General features: G+C 38.0%; 1 protein-coding gene across 1 annotated transcript; it reads left to right on the top strand.

Annotated features, from left to right (window-relative positions):
- Positions 1–76: 76 nt before the first annotated feature.
- Positions 77–11,335, top strand: LOC134749506 (uncharacterized). Its single transcript, XM_063684446.1, has 4 exons — positions 77–274; positions 707–848; positions 1,779–1,930; positions 3,196–11,335. The coding sequence occupies exons 1-4, from the start codon at positions 227–229 to the stop codon at positions 4,066–4,068; spliced, it is 1,215 nt and encodes a 404-aa protein (XP_063540516.1). The 5' UTR covers positions 77–226; the 3' UTR covers positions 4,069–11,335.
- The last annotated feature ends 2,682 nt before the right edge of the window (positions 11,336–14,017 follow it).

The raw sequence follows: 14,017 nt of genomic DNA, 5'->3' as shown, positions 1-14,017 counted from the left end.
AAACCGGTAAATTGCATGTGTGGGGAAGCCACTCAAATTGTCTATGAAAAAAAAAGTATTGCTATTGAAACATCCGCGCAAAAATGTCAATACTTGTTTTGTTGAACATTGCGATTTTGCTAAATTTATCTTGAAATACACAAAGTTTCAAAGTAACAGCTGGATATTGGATAGTTGTTTTTATCCGTTTTCGGATTTAAAGGCTGCAGCCGGTGTCCAACGGAAAATGCAGCGAAAACCGGGGTATCCGGTGGCCAATTGCAACATAAAAATGGTAAATAACCTAGTAGTTTACATTATTCTTCGAGATGAACAGAGGTGATTTCGTGTCTACGATTGCGCGATGCGGCTGCTTTAATGTAATTTATACTACGCTAAAAACCAGTACGTATGTGCAATGATTTACTGCAGTACTTATGCACTAATTTAATATGTAAGTAGGTGACTGCCCCATATTACATTCCTTATTTTGAAAGGTTACGGCTACAATCTGGAATAGCCGGTTAGAATATCGTAGTGATTAAAGTTCTAATGTGAAATCACTGGTGATTGAATCTAAGAGAATTTCTTTTAAAACATCCTTGTTGAAAAAGTTGCAAAAATAAATTCAAACATTTGCTATTTATTGTTAACAATAATCAAGGTTAGCCTGGACCACTCTGTAGTTAAAAAAAATGCATCCCCACGGTAATCTATGGTTTTCCAGCCAGACAGTGTGCCACTCTCGGAGGCGGTGCCCTGTGATGACGACAGTGACCAGCAGCACCGGAGGCAGCAGCTCATCAACTTTGGTCATGCACAGTGGGGCTTCAACAACTGGAGCTGGACTGTCAACAAACAGGATCTGGGTAAATGCACTTTATTATAGTTTAGTTTCTTTGATTCTCTGGTCATAAAGGTCATAAACCACAAACTGGTCAACACACATGAGGTCAACAAAAATAAAATTTTCAGAGGATACCTATCTAGAAAAGACCAAACAGTGGCAGGTTGGCAACATCAGCTTGAAAAATTGAATTGATTTAGATTTTTTTTAACTTACACTAATAATCTTACAATGAAAACTTGCCAAACTTTTATGTTTGATGGCAAGATGTGCTCATTTTTTAAACAAATAAAAAAATCATCTTACCCTATTTAACTCATGACATGTCACTTATGCTACATATGCTCTTTCCTACGAGGACATAGAAGAACTTCTAAAAGTTGACAATTAAATAATTTTCTTTTCACACACACACACCCATATACATACATACACACACACACACACACACACACACATTCATTTTAAAATTCCAATAAGTTTAAAGTTAGAATCAATATAATTTAAGATAGTTTTAGAATGCTTGTTTCTTTCTTTATGTTAATTAATTGTATAAACTCAAACTAAACTAAACTCATTCGAGTCTGGGTTACCTATGAGACAGGCTAAGCCTAGTGTAGGAACCAGAGTAACCTGACTGTATTTTTCTATACCAGGTACATTTTGTCAACTGTGTTTAATTTAAGTTAATCTTAACAACCCTGAAAATATTTTTGTGTACCTACAATAAATAAAAATTTGAAATATACTAGGGTTCTTACTGCTCGAAAACAGCATGTTTAAGGTGTTTTTGGCTATTGTACTTGCGTTTTAAGGTTTTAAGGTTTAAGTTTCAATTGAATTGAGAATTGGAACTAGATTAAGAAAAAAATGCAAAATGATATTCTGTAAATAAATCTCAATTTTTTTAATGGTCAGGATGAACATCTACCACATTTCTTGCATTTTTCAGATTTTGTGGACTTTGCAAATGGAAAGTACTGTTGTGGAGTAGCTGCGTTCGTGTGCGTGTCAGTCAAGTCGTTCGACATACGCAGAGAAAACGTCGGATACGCCACCTGCACTGCGCATCTGAAAGGCTCAGCTATACATCAGGCTAGGAAGGTATGACTTTTAGGAAAGAGTTTATTTCCATTCATTCAGGTGAATATTTCAGCATTGCAATTAATGTTTACCACAGCAGAAGAACAAGTTGTAACAACTGTTGATCAACATATCAGCATTTTGGCATGAAATTTCGGTTAATAACCGGTTTTTCCATACAATTAAAAACCGGTTTGCATTCCCTAGTACTCTTTTATTAATCAACTTCAATATTGCAAAAGGAGGTTTTTGTTACATAAAAAGTTAATTTTTAGGGTTCCGTACCCAAAGGGTAAAAACGGGACCCTATTACTAAGACTCCGCTGTCCGTCTGTCTGTCACCAGGCTGTATCTCATGAACTGTGATAGCTAGACAGTTGAAATTTTCACAGATGATGTATTTCTGTTGCCGCTATAACAACAAATACTAAAAAGTACGGAACCCTCTGTGCGCGAGTCAGACTCGCACTTGGCCGGTTTTTTACACTATCTCTTGTATTAATGCTGTACAATGCTTAAATCACTTTTTCACATCTGGATTTATATTAAATCTTCAACATCAACAATATTATAATCAATTTAAGAACTAAGGGCCAGTTTTCCAACCATTATTAGCGGCCTGATCCAATGTCACTCAGCACTCAGCAATAAACTATGAAACTTCATGCAATGAAATTTATTAAACGCTTTAATGGTGACAAACAGTTTAGTGCAATGTAAAGTTTATTTTCAGGGTAAGATGTTTTTTTTTTTTTTTTTTTTCAATTTATTTAGGTAAACAAACAATCACTACAAGGGAAACTTAAATATAGTAGTTTTAACACTATTTACAGTATGTGTGACCAACACCGTTCACCACTTAATAAATACAATAATTTTGATTATTCGGAGCTTAAGGCTCCGGGAGACATTGATAAAAGAAAATATAAGTATTATTAATACATTATAAATTCATGAAGAAGATAAGAAAAAAAAATCCTTAACGCTAACCAGTTAACAGTGAAGTGCATGCAGTATTACGTTATATAAAAAAAATAGGTACTAACTTACGTTTTATATATGTATATAGATATTACATTTAGTTACTATCTCTAAGTACATCTATTACAAGCTTTTTGTATATACCAGTACTGCAGTGTTACTAAGTTGAAATCTTCAATAATTAATCTTTAAACGAAATAAGTATCATATACAAAGGAAAAAATGACCAAGGTCTTAATATTTTCATAAGAAAGTAATTTAATTTGTTCTTAGAGAATTAATCTTTAAACCGTAAAAACTTTCAGTGTGCAGTAACAAATGCCCTACGCGAGACGCTGCTCAGCTTCGGCGGCAGCGTCGCCACGGAGCTGATGGAGATGCTCGACGCGCACCGAGTTGAGCCTGTACCCGTACCCGTACCCGTACCCGTACCCGCGCCTGTAGCTCCCCCTCTACTGCCTGAACCCCAGCCCGAGAACAACCAGAACCTCGCCAACAAGGACCCCAACACCCCGCTGCCTAAAAACATCCCGAGAAAAGAAGATGCCAACCCGGTTAATATGAGGCATCCCCTCCCTCCCGCGATCAAGAATGTAGTCCACCACCCGCCGCCCGTGGCTAAAGCTCTCCCGATGCCGGCCAACCTGCCGCCCGCCGCCAACAGGCCGCCAGTACCCGGAGCCCCAAGACCACCGGCCCCACGACCCAATTCTAATGTAAGTTTTGTCCTCCAACCGGTCATGGGTGGAGTTGTCCCGCCGCTGTACGCCCCCCAGCCGAGAATGCCCCACGTGGCCCCGCCCCACATCTACCCCAACTACTATGAGTACGGCCCCTGGCATTTCACTTACGAGAGCTACGACCGGCACCACGGTAACGTTAACCTAAATTTCAATATCCCGCCGAAGAATTTAGTGGTCAACGGCCGGTCGGGGTCCGTCGAATGTAAGAATGCTTGCGGAGTCCGCCCGAACGGTCCGGAGGGCGAACCTCTCCAGTACCACCCGCCGCAGAACCAGGGGTGCTGGATTAAGCCGACTATTTTCTATGATGGGTTCTGGACGGAGCAGAAAGTAAAAAAGTGGGTAGCGGAACAGGTTGAAAAACAGTTTCCGGAGGATGCATCGCAGAAGTCCACTTCGCCTAGTAATAGTGGTCAGCCGGACCCTAAGTCTTAACGGCCGAAATCTTATGACAGATAGCTTAAGTATATTTCGTATTAACCGGTTTTGAAGTTGAAAATTAATGTCTTGGTGTCTATGGAAAGCCCGTACTATAATTATACTGCAAATATTTTACTATTCAAATGACTACATGAAACCGTATACTGATGTAATGGTAAGTCCATTACATCAGTCGTACGGCAATAAAATATTTGTGGTTTTTAGCTCTGAGTGTGTGCTAGCCGTGAATTTAAACTCTTAGAGCGAAACAACAGGAACTTTAGAACAAGACATCATGATTACATTATAACAGACACCGTTACCAAATACTAGAGTGGGGCATTTAACCCGTGATGGTTTACAAAAACAATTTCAACTACTTAGGTTAAATTTATTAGATGTTTTTTTACGCCATCAATCAAACAATCAATTTAATTTAATTCAGACATAAATATCCATAAGATTGTTTTTGTAGTGTTGCTATAGTTTCACGCTATACTTTTTTTTAATTTTATGTACACTGGCAACATTGACCTTTAAAATTGTAACAAGCCACAGAAAATCATTTTATATACGCTTTCAATTTTCTTCAGAAATTGAAGTTATTCATTATCAAGTCAAGAATAATTTTATTGTAATTATTCGTATAAAAATTATAGATAATTATCCTTTCGAACGGGGTTTCCTTACTCTACATATATTTTCTACTAGCTTTTGCCCACGACTTCGTCTGCGTGGACTTAGTAACGGCAGCTAGAGTAAGAACAGCGCCTGGAAAAATTCTCATAGCAATCTAAATTTGAGCATATTATGCACACAAATTAGCAGGCACTTCATTAATTATCTCAATTCCACCCCGCTTTTTACTTTCTTAAGGGATGATTTTCGGGATAAAAACTATCCTATGTCCTTCTCAGGGACTCAACCTATCTCTATGCCAAATTTCATCTAAATCGATTCAGCGGTTTAAGCGTGAAGAGGGAACACACAGACAGACAGACAGACTTTCGCATTTATAATATTAGTATGGATATCCCAGGTTAGAGGGGTATATAAAAAGGCCCATAATTGGTTGTTTTTGTAAACATCACTGATTTTCGTTGTGTAGGTATCTTGCTAGTGCCACTTCGCTTATATATCTCAAGTATTCGGCGTTTTGAAAGCCTATAGGTCCTATATTGACCTAGTTCACATAGTTTTTATTCCATTTAAATTATAAAAGTTGTCACACACAGTGCAGGCAATAATAAGATACCGCTTACGCCGCCAGCTACCTGTAGGCTTGAAGCCTTGCTCATTCACTACAGAGAGCGGTCCACTCTCAGTCAATTGGTCAAACGAACTAGTTCGGTCTTTTAGTCCCTTTAGTTCAGTTCGGTTGTTGAGAGCCGGGAATGAACAGGAATCTGTTTTACACTCGATTTTTCTCCAATCTTTAGTAAATGAATATAAGTTGTACAATATGATATGTCGAAAACACCATAACACAATAAATAAAAAAAATTATAGTTTTTTATTTATTTATTTTAAACTTAATTGCACAAGAACAAGTACAAAAGGCGGACTTAATGCCTTGAGGCATTCTCTACCAGTCAACCACTGGGCCAAACAGAAATTAGTTAAGGTTAAATATTTGATTTTCCTTCATATTTTTCGGACTTTGGCGTTTCACGTCGTTCTTTCATCTCGTTCGCACTTGTGCCAGCGACATTGTGAACCGTTTCGTTCCGTCCGTTTTCGGTTTTCCGTTTCACTTAGTCAAGCGCTCTCCAATTCCACTGAACTAAAAGACCTACAGACCGATTAAGAGCGTGCAAAAAGATTTAGTTCCTTTCGGTCCTTCACGGCATTTCATTCTTAATAGTTCTTAGTTGGGCATGCGACAGTGTCAAAGTACCTACCACCATAAAAAATATCACGTTTATAACGGCATTGCCACAATTTGTCGCCGCAAAATATATGCAGAGTTAGCTTAGACCAGATATCATTCCTACACGAGCAAACGAAAAAAACTGCCAGCTACTTTGGTTACGGAAGAGTTCGGCTAAGCCTTTAAGGCCCAACTCGAAGCCAAGCCTTTAAGGCCCAACTCGAAGCGAAGCCTTCTGCTGCAGTAAAGACTTGGCGACTTGAGCCTTAAATTTTCGGCGCGATGTGTGTGATTAATATTTTATTATTATCTGCACTGTTAGTGGCAATCTAAGGAGTTTTGACGGTATTAGCCGGGTCCACACAGAGCGAGCATACACGCGGGGAATGGAATCTCGAAATTTAGCACACTATTTTTGAATCTTTTTCCGAATTATGACGTAAGTGTTATTAGTGCTAAACGGTGACTATTTAGGGTAGTAGGGGTAGCTTCACATGCTTAGGGTGTTAATGGACTTGATAGGCAACTGAATAGTTAACAAAACTATGTACAAGTAATTATGAAATTGACTTACCTGGGACGAGTGTATAATGAAGACTGCTAATCTGCCGAACACTCCAGAGTACTGTAAATATTCTGGTTTTACTGTTCCATTTACCACTACATATATGACGTCGTAAATCCCCAACTAGTCACTCTCAACATCACTAACAAGTAAACTAATACCCAGACTAGTTGAGGCTGAAATGGTATTTTTACTACCTTTTATTTGATACCCATATTGCTATGGTACGAAAAAAAAACAAACCCCTCCCCCTTTTTCATATGCAGGCGCCATTTTCCAAATTTATAAAGCATATGTCACTAGAGTTAGACCAAGCTAAGTTGGCAGCGACTTTGATAGCCCAGACGGTGCAGGTGTTATTTAAACAACGTAATCTCATAGAAGTTTGACGTTTAAAATAACAGTTGCACCGTCTGGGCTATCAAAATCGCTGCCAACTTAGCTTTGTCCTAACTCTAACACAATTCTGACGAATTCAATATGTGGTATTTTCTATAAAAAGGGACCTTATTGTCGATGGCGCTTACGCCATTATTAACGATGCTCCGATATAAATGCAATGCCGCGCGGCGTATTATGTCAAAAACCGTCCAGCCGTTTGGGGTGTAGGGCGTGTCAAATGAATGGATATACGGTCGAAAAACATTACCCTCCTTCTGACGCGGTCGGGTAAAAATAGACGAGGTTATATCGTCGCTATACTTACTCAACCTCATATCTGCAACAATCATTTGATGGAAATGTCGCTTTTCTTTCATTCGGAATACGGGTGTTTTTGTCATCTAATGAGTGTTGCAGATACGAGGTTGAGTAAGTATAACGGCGATATGTAAAAGTAAAGTATACTGTATATGATAAAAACACCTCGCTGAAGTAACATTGTATAAACACGCATCGCTCAGGCGTTGCGTCATTTGCGTTACACTACTTTATAAGAACATTAGCAGTCTTTATTATATGTTATCTTTGGTACAGTTCACGGAATTACTGTCTATACATAACTTCACTGTTATAAAACGATTTTAATCACCATGTATTATGGTACCTATATATCAAAACATATAATTATTAAACGAGTATAATAGGGAATATTACGCGAAACTCTGCGTAGGTGGCGCCACTCCCACAATCTGAGGGTCTATCGCGGAACAAGAAATCGAATCGATCTCTGTCACTCTTGCATAATTGCATATTCCAGCGATAAAGAGGCAGATAGCGAAATTTCGGATTCGCGTTTCCCGGTAGGTCCTCTGTAAACAAACCGCCTTGGTGCATCAATGTCTTTTTTTGATATCTTTGAAAACTTGTTAAAAACCTGTTAAAGGTACAGTATGTATAAGTTACTCTATGGTTTATTAAACGGGCTAGTGCTGCACTCTGGTGGCAGAACATTGCAGTAATATCCCCTATTACCTGAACATAATAATCACAAGAAATAATATTGCAAATATTTTAATGCGTGTTGAAGTTAAAAATAAGTATTAATAAAAGCATTTATTTGGGTATTGTGAGAATCGGGTTGTGTTTGTTTGTGTCGTTTGGAAATAAAATGATATTTTTTGCTAGAATAATGATAAGGGCATTCTACGACTGTCGCTTACGTAACGCTTTGCCTAGTATGGCAGTTACCTCAATAAAATCCGTAAATCTAGAGAATATACTGTCAATTTGTTAGCCAGGTCATGAAATATTACATGTCAGCGAATTAAAATCTATGTGACATATTTTTGAGTAAGTTATATGCACCCATATTTTTACACTTTGACTGTACCTACCGCCTTACACAATACAGTCGAGTTCATAAATATATATACATTTTTCACCTTATTGCAATGGATTAAGATGATGAAATGTAATCTAGGTACATATTTATTTAAAAAAAAAACTCGATTTAATAAATGGATATGGAGACATTCCACGAGAATGTCGCTTACGTAACGCCATTCTTCTAATACTTCTGGAAATGCTGAGTAAGCGATATTGGGTCTGGTGATATTTCATGACCTGGCTAACAAATTGACAGTATATTCTCTAGATTTACGGATTTTATTGAGGTAGCTGCTATACTAGGCAAAGCGTTACGTAAGCGACAGTCTCGTGGAATGCCCCTACGACATATTCATTTATGAACTCGACTGTACACCTATACCTATTGAAAATTTCTTTAATTATCAACTTATAGTTTGCAAGTAAAATGTCTGAGACATACGGACGGACAATCAGACAGAAAGACGTATTTTGGGTATTTAGGGACTCTTAAATTAGGCTGTGAGCATTATCGGAAAGGAGTTATTCGGCTCACCTATTTCTATCAAATTAGATGTAAAAAGGGGGTTTATTGTGATTATCAACTTTTGTATCGTGGCGAAGTGTGAACCGTGCAATCTTTTTTTTTTACTATTTAGGAATGCACTGCTCAAAAGTGCTATTAAACAGTATATGATCATTGTCAAGAGGGCGTTGTTATTCTCAAGTATAGGGTGACAGTTCAGTAAAGTATGAAAAATTAGTTCCAGTGAAATTCCGCAACGCTTTAGCTATATTTCGATGTCGCGCGAGAGTCCCTTTATTTTATAGGTCGATTCACAAGAGCTGTCACGAATGGAATGAACGAGTGAATGAAAATATGTGTGTATCACATTGACCAATAAAATGGTGGCTCTGACTGTATACCGACACAGGGCGAACACGCTATACATCAAAAATCACTTGCGTTTTTATGTGTGAACGGCGTGTTTGTACACGCGGCATGCGTCATTGAGTGAGTAAGTTGCTCAAAAACAGTACTGAGCGGCCGGCAAACGGCCGTCAATCTGCTGTCGCGGGGCGAGGTCATTCGAGTCGGGGCGGGGCGTTGCGTGGCAGTTCTTTATGATAATACCAAAGATAGATATAACTCCGTACTATTACTATTACTTTCTGTGATACCGATACAGGTGTCACTCATACAATGAAAGTTTTGTTAAACCTCCTAAGTCCTGCGGTACCAAATTTTGTCGACAGTCCCAGCATTAAGTAAGTTACTATAGTAATAAACACCGACGGTACAAAATTTTCAGATGCCCCCGCTTTCAAATTTGAATGTTCGCGCGGAATATTCTGACAGTCAGTGATAGGGTTGTTTTTTTAAATACTACGTCGGTGGCAAACAAGCATACGGCCCGCCTGATGTTAAGCAGTCTCCGTAGCCTATGTACGCCAGCAACTCCAGAGGAGTTACATGCGTACATGTGCATGTGTAAATAGTCAATTTAGGACTGACAGCAAATATTTATTATGTGCAAAAAATGAACAAGAGGCCTCTAGGACTATGACGTTTAAAAAAAGCTGGGACTTAGGAGGATAAACTGTTCGTGCCAGCTTTTGAGAATCGACCTGTAGGTACCTACTTATTTGAAAGTATTATGTACTACGATCAACAAGTTTTTATTTGCTAGGTTTGCATTCGACGCATACATACATACCTACTTGCATTTATTTGCCTACGGCGAAGTGTGTAGGCGCTATTATGTTGAACGTTTATAATATTATAGAATGCCAAAATATTGCCAGTATTTTTTAATGGTAAAAAATCATCATTAAGAGGATACACTGCGGCCGCTTCTCCATATCGCCGCTATACTTACTCAACCTCGTATCTGCAACACTCATTTGATGACAAAAACACCCGTATTCCGAATGAAAGAAAAGCGACATTTCCATCAAACGATTGTTTCAGATATGAGGTTGAGTAAGTATAGCGACGATATACAAACGTAGTCCTCATTTACCTCTCTGGATAATGACATTATGTAAAATGTTTTAACATATTTTGATGGATATTAACCGTAGCTATGTCCATATGTTTGACTTTTTCGAGTTTTTTATTTGTGTAAAAATTAGGAGCAAAAAACAGATTTCGTACAATTTTTTAAATGTTCCTAACTCGTATAATAATTAAAGATACGAAAAAAAACATAGGGGCATAGCTGTGGTTGATATACAACAAATTGTGTCAAAATGTGACGTTTTCGGTTGAAAACGTCACATCATCATTCATTCATTCAGTCATTTTGGTTAAAAGGTACCACATTATCGCTTGTTGATAAGGTTGACTTCTAATTGAAGCTATATGGAAATAGCGCCTTACTGACAAGCGACAATAAGTACCCTTTTGGTTAAAAATGGCACAAGAAAAATGACTACTTTTGTATGAAAAGGCGATTTCGCGCGGCCGCAGTGTATCCTCTTAAAATTCATTAAATGTGACGTTTTCAACCAAAAGGTACCGCATTATCGCTTGTCGATAAGGTTGATTTCTAATTGAAGCTATATGGAAATAGCGCCTTACTGACAAGCGACAATAAGTACCCTTTTGGTTAAAAATGGCACAAGAAAAATGAGGACTACTTTTGTATGAAAAGGCGATTTCGCGCGGCCGCAGTGTATCCTCTTAAAATTCATTAAATGTGACGTTTTCAATCAAAAGGTACCGCATTGTCGCTTGTCGATAAGGTTAATTTCTAATTGAAGCTATATGGAAATAGCGCCTTACTGACAAGCGACAATAAGTACCCTTTTGGTTAAAAATGGCACAAGAAAAATGAGGACTACTTTTGTATGAAAAGGCGATTTCGCACGGCCGCAGTGTATCCTCTTAAAATTCATTAAATGTGACGTTTTCAACCAAAAGGTACCACATTGTCGCTTGTTGATAAGGTTGATTTCTAATTGAAGCTATATGGAAATAGCGCCTTACTGACAAGCGACAATAAGTACCCTTTTGGTTGAAAATGGCACAAATATTAGTATCTACTTTGTGAGGTTTCTAAAATAACCGTTTATAAGCCATTATTAAATGTGTCTTTTAAGGGGCCCACTGACTATCAGTCCGCCGGACGATATCGGACTGTCGGTTAGAACAAAAATTTGACAGTTCCGAACAACTGACAGGCCGATATCGTCCGGCGGACTGATAGTCAGTGGGCCCCTTTATATAGGATGGTTCGCTTTGTATGAAGGAATTGCTCTGTTGTACATAGGTATTATATTATGACTAAGATAATGTGTGCAGTACATGTTTTTACTGTAATAAATTGTTTGAAAATTCATAATGTTTGATTGTCCAATGTTTATGTTATGTTCTGCCCATTTTATTTTGTTTTTACTAAATTACTGTCCATGAATAGGCTACCAAACGAAGGAAAAAATATGGGAAATGATTCGTATATATGCGAATTTAGGCATAAGTTGTAGGGAATGGTGTTTTAAGAGCCCATGAACGTGCTCACTAGCGCCACCGCTAAATAATTGTTATTATTTAAAATTAACGATAGATATTTAAAAAAGGGTGCCGCTATATTTTGTATTTAGGTACCTGATGACGAATAACCTATCAAAACGTTCTTATGGCAAGCGACAATGTGGTACCTTTTGATTGAGAACGTCATATATAGTACTGTGACTACTTAAAAAACACAAATCAAAAATATTTATTTGATTCGTTCCCTAGTTGGAGACTTGTCTTGGCCTTACTCTACAAGCTTTTACACTGACTTTTCTTTTAACACTCACCGAGACAATTCGAAAACAACTCAAACACAGCTTACGTTGTTCTATCTATCACAGAGTTCCTATGTGTGTCCACAGTGTCCTTGTCCATCATCAGATTACCTCAATGGTACCATAAATATTGCATTGTCACCCAACTTACAGATGTAAGTGCATAACTGTTTTCCATCGTACTTTCTCGGAAACGTTCGTATTTGTCACACTACTTCAGTCAACCTCAGTATCTACTTGTACCGAGACCCGAGACTGATTGAAATAGCAAGCCAAGTTCGTACGTTTCAAAAATAGAACAGCCAAAATGTATAAAACAGCCAAATTTTTTTTCGCGATTTCGGGGTTGGTTATAGTAAAAGTTGCTCAGTATAATCCCAAAACCTCCCTGGCAACGGGAATGCACTTATTTTTTAGCCACCGTGTATACTATAACTGTACATATAAGTAAGTAAGTTTAAGTTTTAAGTTTCAGCTCAATCTAATAATAGAAAGTGGATCTAATTTAATTGCAAGATTTGACCCGAACATACAAATAAAAGCTTGTAATAAAAGCATTTTGAGGTAGCTATAGCAGCATATTTCGACCACAGGAGGTGAAGGTAGACCCCGAAGAGGAAGCACGCGCAGAGAGGAAGCGGCGGCAGCGACAGGCACAGGAGGAGTTTCGGCTCAAGCAGATGATGCGACAGAAGACTGGTTAGCATTTGTTCACTTGATATAGGCCAAAGAGCTATTAGGAGTCCCCGGCAAGCTCGGCCGAATTTCACCTTCCCATACAAACGGAGTTTCGTTCTCATTTTAAAACTACGTGTTGGATTGTAATGAAACTTTGCACATACAATGACATGAGGTATATCTAGTCCTGTACCTAATTAGTTTATATAGCTGTTTATAAAACAAACGAAATAGAGCAAAAACAAGTTTTTTATGAAAAACTTAAATTCGCTGTATTTTTTTTTCTGAATCTGAAGCTACATAAACTAATTATAGACACCTTATGCTATTTTAAGTACAAAGTTTCAGAGCAAACTAATAGCTAGTCGTTTTAAAATGAGACCGTAACTACGTTTACTGTATGGAGAAATTGGAGATCCGAGCTTGCTGGGGCCTCTTATTAGTAGAAGTTTAAAGTCAGGGAAAAGGGTGACTCGAATCTGTCAGCTCAAGTAGATGGCCCTGTATGGCCCCATAAAGTTGCCCATATTACTACAAACATGGCGGCGTACAGCGCTCTCTTTGGGCGCCATTCATTTATTACGTAAGACGACTTGCCAGTTTTTGACCTCCCTCCCCTATGATAGAAAAAATAAGAATAGACCTATCCCCTCCCCCCCTATTTACTATTTATTACGTAAGAATATAAGGTAACTTTTATTTTTTGGTAATGATCACTTGATTTTATTATAGTTTTTCTTTGTTATTCATCTTTACATACGACTTTGATCAATCCAGGGGCACAAACCCACTCGGAATGTGGGTTTTGAGCCTCTGGGCTGATTAATATCTGACTATAGTGGTATTATTATATCAATAGGTTTTCTAAGTAGGTATAATCTTAACATCGCGCATCTTAACGCTCAAGACTGCCCCCCCCCCTTGTAAGAGAAAATAAGACATTGTCTTACCCCCTCCCCCCTAAATCGTCATTATACGTAATAAATTAATAGCGCCTATGTGAAACTCATGTCACGGTTTTTTCTGATATCTGATACAATCAATGAATAGGTTTAGCCTAAAGTACTACCAAAGACCACCGACTGTTTGTAATTCTTTTTTACGATCTACCAACGGTGCCGAGTGTACCTATTGCTGTTAGGACTGTGTACAGTCAAGTGTAAAAATATGGGTGCACTCATCATACTCAAAAATATGTCCCATAGCTCTTATGTCAGCGAATTAAGAACTATGGGACATATTTTTGAGTAAGTTGTATGAAATGCACCCATATTTGTACATACCATACACTTGACTGTATCTACCTACTA

Source organism: Cydia strobilella, chromosome 18 (genome assembly GCF_947568885.1).
Source record: "Cydia strobilella chromosome 18, ilCydStro3.1, whole genome shotgun sequence".
NCBI classification, from domain to species: domain Eukaryota; kingdom Metazoa; phylum Arthropoda; class Insecta; order Lepidoptera; family Tortricidae; genus Cydia; species Cydia strobilella.
The sequence above is the reverse complement of the archived record's forward strand: the minus strand, read 5'-3'. Positions and strand labels throughout refer to the sequence as shown.